The following is a 21,589-nucleotide window of genomic DNA, read 5'->3' as shown; positions in this document are numbered from 1 at the left end:
CAAAGTAGCAGGGGACAATTTGACATCATGTTAAAACGTAACAAGATAATAACATTTACGATTTCAAAATTTATTAATAACACAACATCTAGCACCCACACATTGCACAAAATCTAGATCTGTTTTGAAGCATATCTATATCAGCTCTGAAGTCGTCTAAAACCTAAATCTGAAAATTAATAAGTCATGTTTTAAGTCACTACGTTCCACATTCCACTACTTCACCTTATTACGATACTGTTCATCTGAATAGACCTGGACTGACAAGATTTGTTGCCAATGTTGGGAGATAAGTGTCTGCCATCAGAAAGGGGAATGGTCATTTGAAATCTTCATCATTTCCAGTGAGGAGAACCAGGGATCGCTAAAAGTGTCTTTAAACACAGACAGTGGAGCGAAAGAAAAGTTGGTTCCGTGTTTCAGTACGACTATATTTTCGGTAGATACTTCATTACCGGCGTCTGTACATGAAATGGAAGTCCATGTGAAGTTTCTTATGAGACGTTTTGCTACTTTCTTTCGGCCTAATGATGCTTGAAACACGCATTGAACAATCAACGGTGCATTATGCGAGTGTCGCAGCGGATGTCATCGAAGCGCGCGTGATGACGACGCTGACACTTCCGGTATGATTAAACCAATGTGAATCAAGAGTGGACGGTGGTTGCTAATCTGAGACGTGTATTTGTTCCCCTTGCCAATTTTCATGACAAAACTGAAGATGATTTTAAGAACTCACGAACCTAGAGTTTCTTTACACTAAAGACGCATGTTCAAGAAATTTTCAGGGAGACACCCGATTTTCGTGTTTTCGAAATAAAATACCCAAGTGAAGGCAGTAAAGGTACCTTTAAGGTTCAAAGACAACTTCATAACTTCAATACAAAACTATGATTTTTTCCACCACGTTCTTAAAAGCGATTGTCAGAGCTTGAATGCATCATGTAGAAAGTTACAACTATGTAAAATAGTTATGTTCTCACTCATGCTATTCATTACATTTGGAAGTGTGGATTTTCAACAACGTCTATATAGCTACTTCTTCAACAACGTCTCCTGGTAAATATTTTCTCACTTTGTGCATGGTGTTTTGTGTTGCTAGGGTAAAATGTGGCATTTATCTTTCACATTAGAAGTAGAGGATTACTTACAAATCTCACTTTACTGTTACTATTCTGATTTCACCCTTGCCTTCCTCCAACAGAACAAGAATGCAAAACTTTGCATAACATGTCGAGTAGCAGTGTGAGAGGGTCTGATCACTCATGATATGCGCATGTGCAGAGGATGATACCACGGGTTTATATCTTACTCCAATGAAAATCACTGCTGTAGGCCTATATTAAAGAGGTATGTTGGCGAATAGCGAAGAAGAAGGGACAACATGTGCCAATATGTAACATCCATACTTAAGAAATAAACGGTCTTATCTCTGAAGACTTTGAGCCTCTACTCAGTTTCTGTATCCCCACTCCTCTCGCCAGCTGTTTCCCGAAGGAAGACGGTGAGCAGTAATAATACCTATTCCTGCGACATCCAGATGCGACCAAAAACTATGCCACGTCGACAGTATAATGTGCACGACAGACGTTGCCAATGTGTTTTTACCTGTATCCAGAATACACAGCATCGAAAAGGCCAGCCTTCGAAGTCTTTACCTCTGCGGTGAATCTATGAAAGACTCGATGATCGTAGTTTTTAAGGTTCTTGATTTCTTACAATATTACCGAACACGGTAAAGAGTGCAAACAAGAAGTTTTATTAACAAAGGCAGCTGGCAATTTATTAGCGAAATGATCGTTTTCGATATCGAGCAGAACAACCACTCACAATTCACCAATCCGATTTTGGTCAAAGATTGGTCCAGACATGGATGTACATCCATGGTCTAGATTAAAGCACCATTTTGTATCAGTTTGCGCATATGAACATTTGTCTCTTCCACATCCCACGCTTTCATGTAAGACTCAAGTTTCAGAGTAAACTTAACACACGTACATATGAAATCATCACTGTCTGCTGAAGCCAAGTGTTTTCTTGGAAATCATTAAAGAAAAAGTTTCATAGTGTTGTTGAGTTTAAGTCTTAAATACAGCTCTAAAAATCCCAACTCGTCAATGTATAGCCACATTTCAATCATTTGTTATGTACATTTTTTTATAGTTTTCTGTTTTCTTCTCTGAGCACGTGGAAAGGCCCAGATTCTGTCAACGTTGACCGTATGTGGACAGCTTTAAACTTATCAGTTACAATGTAACTTGTAAAAGATTTTGCTAGTTTCTATAAAAATTAAGAAATAATCGTCGCCTCTGTATCTTTACTAAAAAAATCGAAGGAACAATATATTTTCTCTGGCCTAATTTACATCTGGCACTCATACGAAAAGATTTACACGAATAGAACAGATAACGATTTATTGTCATGATTGGAGAATGTTATACACTCTCATTTTATTCAACTATTATGTTCATTTATAATTAACATGCAGGAAATGCTGGGTGAGTTACTAATAATTGGAACGTTGTTAGTGATTTAAATGTGTTGGTCTCATGGCGTTTTCGTCTTCTTCCGGGATGAAGTTCACAATTCTCCAAATCTTAAGACAGACAATGGGGATCTGTAAATAACATTAAGCTTATATCAATTAGAGGTATGAAACTTGCGTTGTTTGAGCGTCTTCAAGTGTTCTTTTTTAAGGTAGTATGCACCTCGAAAGTGAAAGACTTAAACTTTTGCTCAATCTTTCCTTAGTGAATTTTTTAGCCATTCTCTTACTAAATTAAGAATAAAAATCGGGGATCACCGTGCAAATTTTGTTACTAGAGAAACAAATAACTCAAGATTTACCGATATTTAAAATTCAAAATGGCCGTCATCCCTGTGTTAACTCTATGGAGAAAAATGACATTTTCGATTTCCGAAGAACTAAATCGGTGAAAAGTTTTCTTACACCTAGAGCTTTAAAATGAACCCCCACAAGTGATAGATCAGAAGAAAATTGTAAAAGTTTGAGAGTCCGAATATCTGTCCCGCAGGTGCATTCTACCTTAATGCTGTGAACAAGTAAGCTTCGTCATTGATGAAATGCAAAATGCTTACGTTGTATTAAAAGCCCTTTTCGAAACACTTTGTAACATGAAAAAGATAAGGAAAACAAACAGAGTGACTGCCTTTCTCCGTTCCGTACGACGATCTGGTGCAATCGAAATCGGAAGAGTTTTAACCGAAAGAGAGTTTAGATCAGTAACGATTGTAATAATTAACACATTGAGCTATGAGCTGTTCTTCCCGTACGACCTTTATAAGTCCCCTTATCCTTTCTGATTGTGTTCATCGAGATGTAGAAGAATTGTCACGACTTGCATTGATTTATGTGGGAAGACGTCTTAAGCTTATAGTTTATGAATGAAGCTGGACGATTTACATAAATATTTGCAAATTTATGGGCGTGGGCATTAAAAGTAAATCCTGAAATTTAAAATTTTGTTATCAGTTGCAATTTTTTGGACATGGCTACAAAAAAAATTGATTATAACCCAATGTCGTATGTACCTCGTGCCGTATCAGCATTCGCGTCATTTGTGCTGCTGCCTCGCCTTGTGTCCGGTGCAGCACGAATGACACAACCAGTGACACTGATTGGGTGATAACCTTTAAAGCTACACGGTCACCGTAAATTTGCATATTCCATATATGGTAAAGGGCGGGGCTTAGCGTACTACCCCGCAATACCTGTTGCTGTCGGTCCTCCATATTTGATACGTCAAAGGACATGCAGATGACGCTGCTAAGTGTGCCATAGCTGGTCGTGTGGGGGCGCCTTTTTTAAAATGCGGCCACCGGCGTAAAATATGTGATTGGCTATTAAAAAACAGATGACCGAATACCTTTAATTGAATTACTCTTGTGTATTGAAAGGCGGATGTCTCGTCTGCTCAACAAAGACTTGCAATTGGGAAACATAGGACGGCAAAAGCTCTACTTCAGATCGTATGCCGCATGCTGTAATGTAACACTCACCCGGAATTTCACAGATGAAGCCCTTTGGTCGGAAATCACAGTATTCGTCGTCCAACTGACCTTCGTAACCATTACGGAACCTGCAAGTTCACATAATAATGACCTTCCGTTGTTACGTATTATCCTCGTGATCATCTTATAGTTTGAAATGCAACTTTTCGTGGCTCTATCACAAAAGTACATTCATGCTCGGTAAGATATATCGAAGAAAGATGGCGTAACTTAGCATTTTTTTTCGGTAATAGTATCTAGAAAACGCCCAGAAATGGCTATTGGTGTATACGGAGAGGGGCATATGGAAACCGTCCCACTTCTTTCAACAATTCTACGGTTTTTGTGGAAAGACACGTTTAATAGCAGAAGGCTTGATCAGATGTACATCTCTGCAATGAAGGGGGCGAGTGATTATTATGGCGCCGAGACCTTTGACGGTGAACTGAATGTGTTTTCTGACAGACACTATTGACTACCTTATCTCAAGCCGTTTACCGTAACTCCAATCTCTACTGTGGTTACAAACGATAAATTCTAAACTTGGTCGATGTACACCTTCAAGTGAACTAGAGGAATACATATTTCTCGCGGATTTACATCAATAATTTGACCAGCAATCAAAGAAAGGGGCAAACTCTATTTTACATTTAAAGGAGAACGATGTCAGTGTAACATGCATAACTTGTGGTGTTAAATTAAAGCCCCACTAGCTGTAACTCTTGAAATTTGTTGACTTCAAAATATCTTCCTATTCTCTCCTAGCTTTCTATGAATTCTACCCTCTGAAGGGATTTGGGCTTTCACTGTATTAGGAAACCTTCACTTTGTGAAACATTTTATGAATAAATTCAGATTTTAACGGTCATTTTGATTTCCCTCCATTTACAAAAATTGGTAATATAAAAATATTACAAAGGAAACAGAAATGTAAAATGTCACAGTTGAAAACGTACAACTTTATGCATTATATTGGACTACTCTGTGCAGTTTATGCACAGGGCACCCAGAGGTCATATGAAGAGAGTTACGTTGGCAGAGAGTTGCATCGGGTCAAAGGACATCTACACTGTGTTTGAAACAACAACATCAACAACATAACAGTTTGTTCGTTGAATTTTATGGTCAACAACAACAAGACTAATAAACATAAACAACATAAGAACAACAATAACAACAACAACAGCAACAACAACAGCAACCAGATCTCTGGGTACCCTGTTGTTTATGTGAAGATTTCATTGCAGATATGCACAGTATCGACGGTTTTTGCTCTTAAGCATGGGGCAGTAATTTAGTGTTTGGGCAGACATTTGATCGCAGTGTAATCTTTATCTTGTTCAAAATTGCATATACATTCCAAGAGGCTAGTTAATGATAAGTGAATACACAAACCTAATTTAGTACATTCTAACAAACGTATTTTAGTTTGAACGTGAAATCATAAAAATAATGCCAAAAGATAAAGGGAGTGGGGCTTTAAACTTGCTATCAAGCAATTTGGCTTTACCGCCCCTCCACAAACCACGGTGCAGTATCGACAGACAGTTCCTCCTATCACACAGTGATGCGTACAAATTGTGCTCTGAGTCTTCAACTTTGCAGCGAATGACGAAGTGTCATAACTGACAATCATTGTCAACACAAAACTGTGATGCTACCGGTGAGAAAGGCAATTGATCAATTCACTTGCACTAATCTGGCGAGAATTTGCAGTCAAAATAAACCTACGGCAACTGCTGACTGCAGTCGCACATGAATCTGATTTAAAACAATTTACGGCCAAAGTCAAATCTCTGTTCGATCCAGCAGTGCATTGCCATGTATCAAAAGATGACGTAACCATGACGCTAAACGACCAACATGTGTCTCACATCACTAAAGAAACATAAAACCAAAAACCATTGCCTTCGTTTGGCTGCATTATGTAATCCCGAAAAGAATTAGCAGTGGCTGTGATTAGTCCGCACGATTCAAAGCTTGGATCAAGATGCTTCAGAAATGATGGTGAGCGTTTAAGCACGGGCTGTTTGGGGAAACTGTTCTTGCCGTGCGGGCCACAGGGTCATTAGGAGGTTTGATACATAGCAAAAATGTAAAAAAAAAACATTAATAAATTTATGATGGATCATGCAAGAATGAGAGAAATATCGAATTTTATCAACAATATTCATAATCATAAGTTTATTAATAACAGGGCCTGTGCAACAACTGCGTGAATTTGGTATAAATTTTGATCATCATTCAGGATTTGAGTGCAGCAGGGCACTTTTTAGGTTTAACAATAATGCCAGAAATATTAATTTTTTATCAACAGTATTCATAAATCATAAATTTATTTATTTTGCACACTCTTACTATCACTAATAGCGTCTCACGGCCTGTTGTTCTGACGACGACAATAAGGATACGAACATGTAACAAGTAAAGTCACTTACCATAGCTGAACACAATCTTGGCCACTGGTCTTCTTGGTTTGGGTGTTGTCGGGCTGACCTGGGGCCCAGTTAGCGTCATCGTCAGAACAGAGGGCCTTGCCATCACTCCAGACAAATTTACCCTCTTTCGCACGGTCAGACAGCCCGATCCAAAAGCCATATTTGTTTATGCATGGTGGTTTATGTAGCTCTTTGGCTCTGATGAATTGGACCACTTTACTTGCGATCAGAGGGTCCTTGAGGACAGCCAGTCGACCTTTTGGACCGAGCGGAAGGATAGAGCGCGATCGGCAATGTTGGATGGCCCTCATATAGTAATGGTGGTCATTGCTGGGTTGCTGGCAGTAGACTTCATACTTCATGCAGTCACAGCCACCATTAATATTTTCCGTAAAAGAAGCTACAGAATACAATTTTAAAAAGAATCAATATTCCATGTAAATATGTGTCGATATTTTCATGACATTTTTTGCTGATTGTATGATATTTGAAACTGGTGTCATGATCTGCAGTAAGGTGTAAATTTCCGATGAATGCGTAAATATTACTTGACGTAAACCTTTCAATAAGAAAATTTCTTAGGACCCTAGCGATCTGTTCTCTGTGTGTAACTATACCCCAGTTTCGTCCGCCAACTTTCCTCAAGGCCTCATTTGCAGAAATGGCCCAACGTATAATTATGAAGCAAAAACGAAGCACTGTGAAAAACAAGTTGTTATATGCGTTTGGAATGTATTTTTCTGAGTTACAACACAACTGGCGATCTCTGCTATACAGTTAAGTAATTTTGAGTCAATGTGTTTTCAATTTCTAACCTTGCCTATCTTCTTTCTGTTCTAGCGGCTGTCTTTGTATATCATTCATTAATTATGGACGAGTTTTTTTTAAATCAGTCCGAAATTAATAAAAATAAATGATCATATATGAACATAAGTAAGATTTCTCACCTCCCATCATGTACTTCGTTGCCTTCAAAACATTGAAAAAAGAAAGTAAGTAAGAAACAACAAAGAGTCCTGAACAGTAATGCTCGATATATAGATGAATAAGGCAGAACGCACCTCGGGGACAGATAGTCGGACCCTCAAATTACTACAAATCGTTTCTGATCTACCGCTTGTGAGGCTCATTTTAAAGCTCTTAAAGAAAGAAAAACTTTCTGCGACTTAGTTTTTTTCAAAAATACAAAATTCAATTTTCCTTAATAGAGTTTACCCAGGAATGGCGGCCATTTTGAATTTCAGATATCGCAAAATGTTGGGTAATTTGTTTCACAAGTTTCAAACTTTGCGCAGTGACCCGCGCTTTTTATTGTTGATTTGATAGGAGAATGGTTGAAAGTTTCATTCAGGAAAGTTTGAGCAAACTACCTTAGAAACAGAAAAGTAGGACGTCAATCACGTCGTCAAGGTCTTGTTAATAAGTCTCAAACAAAGTGTTTTGATGACTTACTCGCGAAGCTTGATGCAAAGCTTTCGTACCTAAATTCCAAATTCAAAAGCGTTATATACAATCATAGATTCTACTAGTACGTCATGTTTTACTGACAGTGATGCTATAAAAATAATGTATACTCTTACGTTTTCAAAAATGTCCTGTGTTGCAGAAAAGAACAAACTTTAAAAATGCAGTTCCTTAAAGAAATGAAAATATCGTTGTTCAATTCTTACCGCGTTGGTTACATACACCATACATCCCAGGAGTAAAATCAATTTCAGCTCCATTTCTAGTCTTCGATAGCTGAAAGATATGACGTCATGAGAGTAGTACGCTAGTCCACAAACAGACTAAACAATATTTTCCCACGCTAGAAGAAGGAACACTAAATACGCAGATATAGGCATGAATCAAGCTTTTAAGGTGAAGTACTACGAATTACGTCAAAATTAAGTTGTGGTGTCATTTTTTGAAACTTTGCACAGATATTCTTGGAAGTTGTGCAAGTGCAAAAATGAAATAAAAAATGGGGGTCACCACGCTTGTTTCCATGGAAACGGACGTTAAAATGGCGTCGTTAGAAATAAATAAAAATGATATAATTCACTTAAACTAAAGAAAGCAATTATAAAACGCTTAGCAAATGAGTTAATTTAATAAATACCAATCTTAAGATCCATATTTATTGAATGTATAGTTTCATGATGTTTGTAAAGAAATTTTAACATAAGTATCGATTACAAAATGACGATATCGAAATTATTTCATTATATAATTTTCGAACTTTCTTCCTGTCGCTTGAACGGTGTCATTTTGACCAAACTTGGCGAATAAACTCCTGACATAATACCATTTAGTTTACACTTTTAATAAAAGGGTGTCACCACGCTACTTTTTACAATATCTCCAGGTGAATGGGTAATTTGCGCCATATAAATGGGAGAGAAATGTTAATTTTTCTCTCATATTGAATAAAAACCAGCTTCCTAGGGGGTCAAAATATGACAAGTTATAGGTCACATGCATTTCTAAGACACTGGGTAAAAACATTAGGTAACAGCGCAATTTCAACAATGACAGGTGATGTTAAATACATGCGCTACAAAATAACCCATTGCGGCAGGCTGGAGTCAATCTGCGCAGAAACGTTCTAAAGCGTGTGCGCGTCCGAATTCGTCGCCCTTCACCTTAATACCAACACAATGTGGAACAACGACAGTCCCACACACAGTGAGTCTGTCAACATTTAACATTGCTGCTGTTACTCTACGCACAGTCCAGGGACCTTGGTCTACGGTACAAATGTAAACTCACCTTTTACAAAAACAATCAAGATGGTGGAAAACAATTGCATACCAAGTTTAAAAATCTGAAAGGCGGAAAATCTGAAGCAGCAGAGAGTTGGAGACACATGATCTCATATTTATCCCCATCTCAATAAAAGCAAAAAGCGAACAAAACGTTCAAAAAAAGCAATTCTATTTTTTTAAAGCGAGCACATTTTTGTGGAACTAGTGATTTTACTTACCAAGCTTGCTTGTCAGGACTTCTTCAAACGGGAGAAACGCAATGATCAGTGGCTGAAACTGGCCGTATTTATAGATGCCCAACGTTCTAGGGATGTCACTTACACAGTTTGAAACTTAAGTGTGATTAATCTCAAATGCGTATGACAATACAAACGTTATTACATTTTAAGAGGCAACTCCTGAACACCATTCACGGGATGGCATATTGAACAATACGCTGATTCATAAAATTGCTATCGATAACTAGTTCAAGTGCCCTGAAAGCAGGTTAAACAATACATTGTAATGTTTTCTTTAATATTTCTATGAACGCATTCATCAAAACCATCTGATTTTATTTTTAGCATCGTGTTTTTCCCACAGCCAGTTTAACTATTTTTTAATACTTGCAACAAAATTTTTGTACATGAAAATATTATGGGAACACTATCAGATGTATTTGTTGTCATCAACAAGGTAGTTGCCCCAGAAAGTTGCTTTTATTTCAATCCAATTTAACCCTTTCAACGCTGTAATTTTCTCCCGCCAAAATTTTGCAAAATTTTACCATTTTTTATGAATTGTTCTGTAATTTGTTGATAATTTTGGACCAAATGGACAGCACATTTTATTGGCTACAGTTTTTTCTCAAAATTTTGGCAAAAGTCTGAGAAAAATTGACAGGGGTTTAGGGGACAAAAATAGACTTTGGCGCTCAAAGGGTTAAAGTCGTATCTGAAAATAAGCTGGTTTAGCTAAGCCATTAAGGTCATCAATTATCTAATTATTCACGTTTTCAAATGGATGCTGGGTCCTCTTGTTAATATTCTAATGTTTTCAAGCAATTGCAGATTCCTACACGATCATGAATGATTAAAATCAAGACAATTATCCGACTCATATATTGTGATCTGTTTTGCTGGTCTTACAGAAATTCCAGTAACGTTCGAAGAAATATTATTTTTCCAACGACACATCATAAAATGCAAATCTTATTTTAGTACTTTATTAGCATATATACTCGTAATTTCAGGGATCACTAGCTGAACCTTTTGGTGTTTTATTCGTTATTTTTGTTTAATGTCAACCACAGATTGAATTTGTTCTACTCCTAAAAGAATGTTGACATACACTGTAGTCACCTTGAGAACTGCATATGTGTAAACTTCAAATGAATTCTGATCGGCACCAGAATTCAAATGTGGACAATTACCTCAGTTACGTGTTCACACACGTAAGCCAGTGTCGCACTGATGTCTTTGTCTGTCTGTCTGTGGTCACGATATCCAAGGAACGGCTTATCAGATAAAAATCCGATCTGGTACATAGATTCTCTTTCGGAATGACAAGAACTAATTGTTTTGGTCGGCGTGGTGTCCATCTTTTATGCTCATCTTATTGATTTTAGAATAAACACATCAACACTGTAAACGGCTGCATAGAATTTGATGAGATTTGCTACAAATATTAATCATACTACTACATGATATATCAGTCGTGAAAAATAAAGAAGTGTCATGAAAGTGTATTGCTAATTTGCATATTTGACGAACTTTCCTTATTAGGCATATATGTCTTTTGACTCAATCAAAGTTGACGGAACCTGATAATTATATTGAAGACTCTATGAGTTAACGTTATGAACAAGTCATTTAGCATTCTAAGGTCATGTCATGACAAATTTGTAAAGTTAGGCAGATGTATCTGGATTGACTCGATCTAAGTGGACAAAACTTGCTGTGTACATTGAAGATAATATAATAAAACAATACTATATATATATATATATATATATATATATATATATATATATATATATATATATATATATATGTGTGTGTGTGTGTGTGGGGGGGGGGTGTATATTGGCCTCATAAAAACTTTGTAATGATGCTTGTTTCAAAAGTATCTGACTCAAAAATTAAGAGAAGAAGAAGAAAAATATTGACAATTTGAAGTTGTGCACCACAAATTTCTTTTATCTTAGCCCACTATCACAATAATCAGGGATGTCCGTAATGGGTAATTATATCGGGGCGGAGTGCTTCACACATATTGATCGCAATCTCTCTAAAGATTGTCCAGCACGTGAGAAATTTTGCCAACTGTTACCGCCTTTATTTACTTCCTCAATCTAAATCTTTGAAAATGGAATTTTCCACCCCTCACCGATTTCCGGAAGCTTCAATGTGTATTTTAAATTAATGAATAAAAAATAAATAAGTAATAAATCAAGTAATTTTAACTAAATGAGCCAGAAGCAATTTTGAATAGGTTCTTTAAGTGTCACTTGACACAAATATTTTTGAGTCATATACCCAGGCCTTAATTTGAAGGGATCCAACGTGTTTTTTTTTAATGTTTCAACATTTCAACAGAATACGTCAACCATCTGACTTGGCTTTTCCGTATCGTTCCAGACGATATTACTCGTCATTTCGTAGCATATGAGTAACGCTCCCCTGGCCTCGTTACGAGCCAAATGAACCGCACGATCTTCTGAACTGCCAGTTGCTATTCAACCTTGGACAATAGCCGATGATCGTCCATGAATTTTTACTGTATTTGTTCAGACAAGAAAATTGCGATCCTATAATTTTGGAGGAAAATGAAATTCTAGAAGCACCAGCTAAAAATATGCACGAAAGGTGTAGGACAATTAAACTGTGCATTCAACAGTAGACACAAGAGAGACATTTTGTATCCTGGCTACATAAAGCTGTCGATGGTCGAAGATTTCATATTAAATGTAGTTGTGATACAAGTCAACAATATGTACATTACTTACATTCCTGCTGGCATTGGTATGTCAGTGTTGTATTGTATTGTATACAGAATTGTGAAATAGACAGACAGACAGATAGACAGAACAACAGAAAAAGAGACAGGGAAAGAAAGACACAGAAATCGACAGACAGACTGACAGACAGACTGACAGACAGACAGACAAACAAACAAACAAACAGGCAAACGGACAGGACAGAAACACAGACAGACAGACAATCAGACAGACAGATAGGGACAGACAGAAAGATCAAGAGAAAGATGGAGAAAGATAGAAATAGAGATATACAGACAGACAGACATATAAAGAGACAGACAGAGGCAGACAGATAAACAGGTAGACTGACTGACGGAGATAAGATAGACAGACAGGATAGAAACAAAAGCAGATAGATAGAGTGAAAGACAGATAAACAAACAGACAGAGACAAACGGACAAAGATAAACAGACAGATCTAGAGACCCCGAGAGAGATAGAGATATATAGAAAGGCATGACATGATAGACAGAGACACAGACGGAACGACGGACAGACAGAGAGGCAGATAGTTAAAGAGGGATCGAAAGACACAGACAGACAGACAGACAGACAGACAAACAAGAAACACAAAAAAGGCAAACGGACAGGATAGAAACACAGACAGACAATCAGATAGAGACAGACAGACAGACAGACAGACAGACAGACAGACAGACAGACAGACAGACAGACAGACAGGGTGAGACAGAAATATCAAGCAACAGGTGGAGATAGATAGAAATATAGATATACAGACAGACATATAGAGAGACAGACAGACAGACAGACAGACAGACAGGCAGATGTACAGAGATAGACAGCATAGACAGACTGGATAGAAACAAAGGCAAATAGATAAAGTGAAAGACAGACAGACAAAAAGACAGAGACAGACTGACAAGGACAGACAGATAGGCAGATAGACAAAGAGAGATAGAAAGACAAAGACAGACAGACAGAGAGACAGATAGACAGATAGAGTGGTAGAAAGAGAGACGCAGACACTGAAAGGCCGAAGAGAGGAACTGTGAATCAGGCAGGCAGAAAGAGGCACATTGAGACATATTAGCAGAAAGCAAAGGAGAGCAATATAGTAGAGAGAGAAAAATGTGAATAGAAGTTCAAAAACTTAACCTTTGTTAAATGAGCGGCAGACATGCATAATTACGAGAGACATAACCAGATGAGTCTGACATATTACTATAAAATATATGGGGAGAACTCAATGATTTAGTGACGCCATGGCGCCCAAATTTGATTCAACCAGCATTTGTGTGATTCGCATATAGATATTCATTACAGTGATCTATTGAAACTAAATCAAACAGAAAACATGCCACCAGGAAAGTAATTATTTGTCTGATCTTGCTGTCGCGTCAGTCAAAGCTTTGTGCGCAAATCGTTGGAATCTGGTTTCCAGTTTATCATTCTCATCATGGCCTTCATGCAGGGATGCACAATACGGTTTAAATTCAACTCCTGGCGCCCTCAGCCATCAAATAATTTGCAGACGTTTCGCTTTTTATTGCGGTAATTTGTTGATACCATGGTTCTATAACAATGATGATAATAATATGGCAGAATATATACAGGAGTTGATATATACATTTTTGAAAGAACTAAATAGCTGGTGAAAGAAATAAGCAATATGGTAACAATACGGAGATGACATTGAATTTTAATGACCCAGGAAGTCTATGGATAGACCTTAAGATTCACACCACCAACCTTGGGTGCCCTGGTCTTAGGACAGGGAAATCTGACTCCTTGTTTGTTTGTTTGTTTGTTTGTTTGTTTGTTTAGCCTGTTTCTTTATTTGTTATGTATGATTATTTCTATACAAAATAAAGAACAGAATAACATATAGCATAGTATTTTTGTTCATGTCTGTCAATAAAGAATGGTGTTTATTTATTTATTTGTTTGTTTGTTTGTTCACGAGTGTTGTCAATAAATGATACTTATTTTACAATTTAATACTTAATTACAATTTCAACTTTTCTCTTATTCCTGGCCATATGCTTGATTTTTCGCTTTTGTTGACCATGCTTTCGCTGTCGACGGCTTCGGTAGCCACCGACATACTTCGGCTGGCAACTCGGCATTCCTCAGAATGGAACTAACGAAATCTACTTACGCTCTTGAGATACTCTGACTTATCCGGAAACCGTTAAGACATAAGGAAAAACTATGGCACGCGAACTGGCCTACAATGTTCATTTTTGTTAAAATCTAACACATTTTCGAGTAAGATAAAGACCATTTTACACCGATTCAAAATTTATCATCAAACAAAAAATGACCGAAATCACCTAAAGAAGGTTTGTCTCCCCCTTAAACGCATATCGAATCCTTGTTATTTGACTGTAGATCCATAAAAATGTATTTAAGTTAATTTGTGAACTAATTATTTTGCAAAGGTGCCCAATAGCTGAGGTCAATGACAGGAACAGTGTAATCATCGAAATGAGAATCTTACAAGTCTACAACAATAATCACATGATATCGGAGAGAAGCGTCATTCATTGGCAATCTGGGTTTCTTGAGAACAGTCGGAATGGCCTATGTTGATTAGCCAGCACATAGTAAACTGTCTTCAAGATGTTTTCGTTTGCAGTCTTGTATTTTTGATACATAAGTCCATTCTGCATCTCAGAGAGAGGCATTGGGAAAAGCTTATTAAAAAACAGCGCCGCCAACTTTTCGGACAGAAAAAAGTGACTACCACTAAGGGAGCATTGATTTTCTACGGAAAGGGGGTCGCTGGAACTTAAGGTACAAATGACATGCATGCATGACATGTTTTCAAAGTACTGTGTATAAAACCCAGTTAACCTATATCGTGAACATTGCCATGACACTTATTTCTCTTGGTCAACTTGAAAACTTTATTTTTGTAAAACAAAAGTGTCCTTTCTACTCGTTATCACCTGTTCAGACCTGTACAAATCTTTTGTAAAATCTACCCCCCCCCCAAAAATGATTTGTAGAAGTCAACCCTCCCTTCTTTCCACCAATCGGCCACCTAGAAAAGAATGCTCCCTAACACGGTCTGATGACCGACAGCGATTGATAATACGACAGAGTGGTCTTCGTTCAGCGATGCAAGGCAGCGTATCCCCCGGGATTTCTGGTGACGAAGGAGCGTTCAATGAAGCGGTGCCACTAAACAACGAAGCACTAAAAGCTAGTGATGACAGCGCAGCATTTAAGTATGTTGGTATGGAAGATGAACGTAGCCGGAATAAGAACACCAGAAAGCGCAGCATAATTTGGTTTCATTTCCAAATCGGTGAGGACAAACGTAATACAGTAATAACAACAGGAATAACGCCAAAGTCATTAACAGCTGACCGGAAAACATGTATTGTGTATTCGAACACACAACAAACAATCAATGATAACCGCTTACCAACTCCCCCTCACCTACCCACTCACAATGGAACCACGAGATCGGAGAAATCCGAGAAACTCAGAGTTGCGCTGAGATGTGATCTGTTCTCGCTCTAATTACATGTTAGATTGATCTGCTAAATGTGCATTGACCCTTACTTATTCGCCGTGAAGACATTTCTCACATTTATAAGAGAGAGAGAGAGAGAGAGAGAGAGAGAGAGAGAGAGAGAGAGACTTCAAAGCATCTACCTGAAAGCCATCGTTTGGAACACATTTGCCATATCTTGTAGTGTTGTCTGTGCGCAAAAACTGTTCACATTCCCAAAAATGCACGCTCAAGTTCATGATACTTGCACGAAAAATGGCAAACATTTATTAAAAAGCACGACCCCCCCCCCCCCCCACCGGTAATTTTTGCCAGTCCCTTACCGATAGTATGTCGATGACTCTTTCAGGACAAGAAAGCTGTCATTAGCGACTGGGACTTAAAAGATAATAGGAACTTAAACAAAGCAGTAAAGATGAAAAGAAAATCATCTAGTCGATACGGTATCGTCGCACCTGGAGGCTTACTATTGGCAAACAGTTACATCTGTGTTTTTCTCGCACCAGCAGTTACACATCACGGCACAAGACTAAGTTGCCCGAGGGGACACCCGATCATCATGACAGGTGTGGCGATAAATTATACGGGGTCTTTTCAAAATGATCGGTCCGGATCTTCAAAATGTCAGCACTACGGCCCAAAGGCGCCCCATTTTGTACGGTAATAGCGTCCCGAATTTTCGCCACACACATACGCGGAGTGCGCGTTCAGAGAGTCAATTTCACCTCCCGCGTCATGTTAAAAATTCCGCCGTATTTCCTTGCTGCACATCTAAATATTAATGAAAGAGCAACAGGTCATATTTCCCGTATATGCTGCCCTTACAATTATAATATTTTAGTAAGAATTTCACAAGGGAATTCCAAAAATACATAAGCGATAACAGACATATGCAAAATCAAGTAAAAACACAGTCAACAGCAAAACGATCTTCAACTCGTCATTTCATAAAAATAAGAGGGAAACTCAAAAAAATAAAACCATAGAGTTTTAGTTACCCTTCATGACATGTGTCATACCAAATATTATAAAAAATAACAGCGAAATGAAAAAGTTAAACCAACCGTTTTTTCAGATGTATTTTTCATTTTACGATGTGTCTAATCTACTCGATTTCCCATAGAAAACAATGGCGTTTAATGTACTGAACAGACCGTACAACTCTCGCTCGTTCAAATTTCTCAATTCTGAACCGATTATAGTGAAAAGTGGCACGGTGTTTCCTTGATATATATACAAAATTGCTGTCGTTTTAGTTTTTTGAATTTCTCAACGAAACTTGTTTTAGTTGCATTTTATTTTTCCGATCGCTGAATTTTTGCTCTTGGCCTCAATAAAATGGCGATCTTACGGCGTTTGCATATGCAGAATCAGGGTCTAATATTGACCCATTTTAATCGGTTAGCGTCTCTTAAATTGTACAGACCAAATACCAGTCAGGTTGTTGTAATTTATACCAAATTTTGGCGAATATCAACTATGAAAATTCCAGTAAACTGCAAAAATAACACAGAACAGAGGCAAACGGGTGTAGAGTCTCCACTGTAATCGTGCAGTGAACGTTATCGATCGATATCCTTTTGTCCAAAATTGATACATTGTTGTCTCGCTCACTCGCGTGTAGTCCCCCGTTCACAATGGCGCCAAACTATGCCAAGGTGCGCCAAAATGTGATGAAACGTACATAAAAGTATCACCAAAACTGAAAAAAGTGTCGTCGATTTACTGTCAGTACTGCAAACCAACGGATACCTTGATGTTAAAGTGTATAAGTCAATCATGGGTTATTGTGGAAATGTTTATGACGTGACCTCAACACACGAGCGCCCGGCACAAGCGGCGCCCAAACAGATTTTCGATCGATAATCTATTGAAAATATATTGATACAATGTTCGCCGTTGTCAATAGCGACCGGCTGAGAGCGCTGTTCGATATAAATTATGCTTCGCGGAATACCGTACACTGAGGCATACTTTTGGGCCGTAGTGGTGTGATCCTTTAATGTAAATTACCGAGGTGACGTGAAAATTTCTGTATGGACATAAAGAAAACAGTCATCCATTGAAAACATTCGGATCTGATTTGAATGCAATGGACAAGGAGGGTCAATATTGGAGTAACGACAAGAGAGCGACTAGAGTGCATCAACCGGTCATACAAATCATACTGTCGGGTTGCTGTATGATAAAGTCAGTATAGAGACAAGTTTCTGCAATATGGTCTTCTGATTTGAGTAGTAACATTCCCAGAACATGATTTCTGATATACTGACACGCTAGTTTTGAAAGGCTGAGTCAAGATTGGTGCACAGTTACGCAGTACTGGCGATTATTGACCAATCTATAGCGTGTTGTATGACACACAAGGAAAGTCCCATGGTTCCAAACAATTTTCATGATTTCAATTACTAGTCGAAACTTTGTCGTGGGCTGCGAATAGAGTCCATTGTGTTTTGAGTTCAGAGATTAAAGTGGCACTCCCACTTGGTAACATTTTTAAAGCACATTTTTTTAATGCCAACGGTCGATATTTGACGTGGCGACTGCGCGCGGATCGTGAGATATCGATAAAAACATGTCTACAAAAAAGTAAAAGTTTGAATTCCGGTGGCCAACCTAAATTCAGCTTCCGAGCATTAGGCACTGGGGCCATTGTCAACTAAGCTATGGAGTACGAGTCTACGCTTACGCTGCTGTATGCCACAGTACCACTCGCGTCGGTGATCGGTCATGCCCCCTGGGGGAAAGTCGAGTCTTACTGACTCTGAGAAAAACGGAAAAAAAAGTTTGATTCCACCAGAATTCGCATAGGTGACTAGCACAGTTACGTGCGGTTGATACATAGCGGCCGCCGAGTGGTATACATAGACGCATACCACGCGCGCGGCGTACTGTGTGGCAGACGACAAAATGTAGTCATCGGAGGCGGCTAATATTTGACACGTTAAAACTGATGTTTATGTGGTATTGGTTAAAAATATAGTACAACTGATTTAGAATAATGAAAACGACAAAAACTAAGGAGAAGTTTTACAAAACTTACCTGAGGTAATGGCATAATGCTGTATATAAATTCTTTGCAACGGAAGTAAATTAATTGCGTCGTTCGAACTTATTGTAGACTCCCTAGAATATCGTCAATTAGCACAACAACAAAACTTTCGGAGGATTTCGGGTCAAATCAGAAACGATCGTAAAACTTCGGGATGTGAAAAATACGCTCGGGAAATGACATGTTTTTATCGATATCTCGCGATCCGCGCGCAGTCGCCACGTCAAATATCGACCGTTGGCATTTTAAAAAATGTGTTTTAAAGATGTTACCAAGTGGATGTCCTACAGTTAATTGTAAATGTATGTGACACGTATGTTCCCCAATACTCGATTACAGTTTGGGGAAACATGAACAGTAATTTTGACGCCATTCTGAATGGTGCACTGAGATATTTCGGGGGGGGGGGGGGTTTACAGCTTCAAACGATTCATGTAATAACTGGTTGTCTGTCACATACATTGTATTTATGGTACAAATACAGCAATTTTGTTGGTCGAGACATGACAATAATTTGATGGAGCACAACTGGAACACAAGCGAGTTTTCACTGAGACAAACTTTGAAATCCAATTCAACCTTCACTGTAGAATTTCAATATACTGTCATGACGTAATAGCAATGCACAAACTCAGCAAGGGGTATGCAACTCGGTTTTGATTAGTCCACTCCCTGTATGCACTCGCTATGGCTCGTGCATGTATGCCATGGACTGGTCAAAATCTCACGTACCCGTCTCTTTGTTTTGTTTATTGCTAAAATACAGGACGAGGTTTGTGAAGAATTCGTAACATGTCAATGTTGTACGGTAAATCGTGGAACAGATTTTTTAATTCGAGTAAACAAATGCTCACAAAAAGAGTTTTCTTGTAATGGGACTTTTCTTTCAAAATCACCACTGAACTGCAGAATTTTGTCATATTTTTGATAACATAGAAATCGATGCAAATGGATGGAGATGCGTCTTCTGACTGGGTTTCTGAATGGTAAGAAAACCTCTGACTGAATGCAAAAATACGTACGATTACTGGGACAAATGAAGCAAACTGAATGTGTGATCGGATCGGAAGTTAAGTCCGATGAAACCCCTGGCCATCGTTGTGGTGTCCGGCTGTTTTGCCCTTTCAGGTCGTAACTGGGAACTGGTAGATTTTGTCAAAAAGTGTACAGACGGCTACGTAAATTTTCAAACAACTCTCCTTAAGACGCGAGTCAATTTCATTTGTCCTGTAATCTTTATTGTGACTCGGACATTTCAAAATCGTAGATATTGTTGTCATTCTACTGAAAATTTTAAGCTTGTGCTACACCAGCACAAGGCCATTTAAAGAAAATTCTTTGTTTGCCGTCCTTGGATTTTTGAAAACCCTACCAGCAAGCTATTAAAAAAAAAGAACATACACAGACAAAACACACGAGTGTATTGACATAAGCTCATTTTATTTGGTTTCTTTTGTAAAAATGATATTTTTATTTGAAATAGTGTTAACATTGTGTTTGTTTTCTGAACTGTCTCTGAAAACCTACCAGCAATCGGACGGCAAACAAAGAATTATATTCAAAGCGCCCAATATTAGAAGGCTAATTTGTTGAAGGGACAACATTCCTTCGCAAAAAAACACAATCACAGGTTAGCATCATTTCCTTTCAGTTTTGTTCTGTTTATGCAATATGAATATTTCAAACTGAAATATAAGTGTCACATTGGGGCACCATGGGGCAATGTTTAGCCAACGGTCTCACTGTCGGGGACTGGTGAGTTCGAGACTTTGTGTCGACGCCTTTACGTGACTGAAGTGTACCTTGTCCTCGAATTTTTCTTTTCTCGTCGTCGCCAGCTGAAATTTGAAAAACAGACTAAAATTCACTCATGTCATCCCATGTCGCCCACAGTACGCCTGAAGCTGTGCGTTTTGTAGGTTGGTTTGTCAGAGCTGCTGTGACACAAATGTTTCAACAACAGTGATGTATGGAACATGAACTCATGAATGCACCTTTGTCTCTTAAGGTCTGCACCTCGAAAGTGAGAGAGTTAAACGTTTGCCATAAGTTTCCACAACGAAACCATCAAACATTCTCTCACCAAAATTAACAACAAAAATCAGGGGTCACCATGCAAAGTTGGGCGCCAGAAAAATAACGTTTACCGATATATTAAATTCATGATGGCCACCTTCCCTGTGTTCACTCTACGAAGAAAAATATTTTTTTGTTTTCAAATAAAACCAAGACAGTGGAAGTGTTTCTTACTCCAAGAGCTTTAAAGGTATACTGTCACCTGTTCCAATTTTGCCGCATTTACTATGAAAAGAGAAATCAAACCAATCACATTTTCAGCGGGTGGCCGCGTTTTAAAAACAGCGCCCTCACATGGGCATTTTGAATACCAAGGAACGCCCCTTTGACTATGTATGGGCACATCTAGATTACAGGTGACTGTATGCCTTTAAAAATGTAGATCAGAAAAGAATTTTGCGCGTACGAATATCTGTTCCCGAGGTGCATTCTACCACCTTGACTGTTGCACAGTCCGGTCCCTGAGGCTGACTAAACTCTTGTATAACGAGTCATGGTTGAAAAGTGTTACGTTTGGCGCAGGAATTTATTGGAACAGCAAAGTAGGTAATTACACAGCAACTTGGCTGAGTTCTTTGCTATTTGACCTGCTGAGTTTGGTGGATTTCTTATCAGTCTTCAGACCATGAAGCAGACTCTTGTTTGGGTAAACGCCAGGTCAAATAGCAAAGTGCCCAGCTAAGTTGTTGGGTAATTACTTAATTTGGTGTTCTGATAACTCATGCACACGCATAAGAATAGGTTGTGCGTACTCGATAACTT

At 38.3% G+C, this 21,589-nt stretch overlaps 1 protein-coding gene across 1 annotated transcript; it reads right to left on the bottom strand.

Annotated features, from left to right (window-relative positions):
* Window positions 1-2,391: 2,391 nt before the first annotated feature.
* LOC139147575 (perlucin-like protein) lies at window positions 2,392-9,454 on the bottom strand. The gene is made up of 6 exons (XM_070718704.1): window positions 9,415-9,454; window positions 8,120-8,189; window positions 7,397-7,418; window positions 6,450-6,849; window positions 4,021-4,100; window positions 2,392-2,617 (listed from the first exon to the last, which is right to left on the bottom strand). The coding sequence occupies exons 2-6, from the start codon at window positions 8,171-8,173 to the stop codon at window positions 2,598-2,600; spliced, it is 576 nt and encodes a 191-aa protein (XP_070574805.1). The 5' UTR covers window positions 8,174-8,189; window positions 9,415-9,454; the 3' UTR covers window positions 2,392-2,597.
* Between the last annotated feature and the right edge of the window lie 12,135 nt (window positions 9,455-21,589).

Source organism: Ptychodera flava, chromosome 2 (assembly GCF_041260155.1).
Source record: "Ptychodera flava strain L36383 chromosome 2, AS_Pfla_20210202, whole genome shotgun sequence".
Classification (NCBI taxonomy): Eukaryota; Metazoa; Hemichordata; class Enteropneusta; family Ptychoderidae; genus Ptychodera; species Ptychodera flava.
This window is presented reverse-complemented; position numbering and strand designations above follow the sequence as displayed.

Coding starts and splice junctions, on each gene's coding strand:
- LOC139147575 (XM_070718704.1), bottom strand. CDS start 8,173: ATGGAGCTGAAATTGATTTTACTCCTGGGATGTATGGTGTATGTAACC. Junction 7,419..8,119: donor TGGTGTATGTAACCAACGCG/GTAAGAATTGAA, acceptor AATGTTTTGAAG/GCAACGAAGTACATGATGGG. Junction 6,850..7,396: donor AACGAAGTACATGATGGGAG/GTGAGAAATCTT, acceptor TGTATTCTGTAG/CTTCTTTTACGGAAAATATT.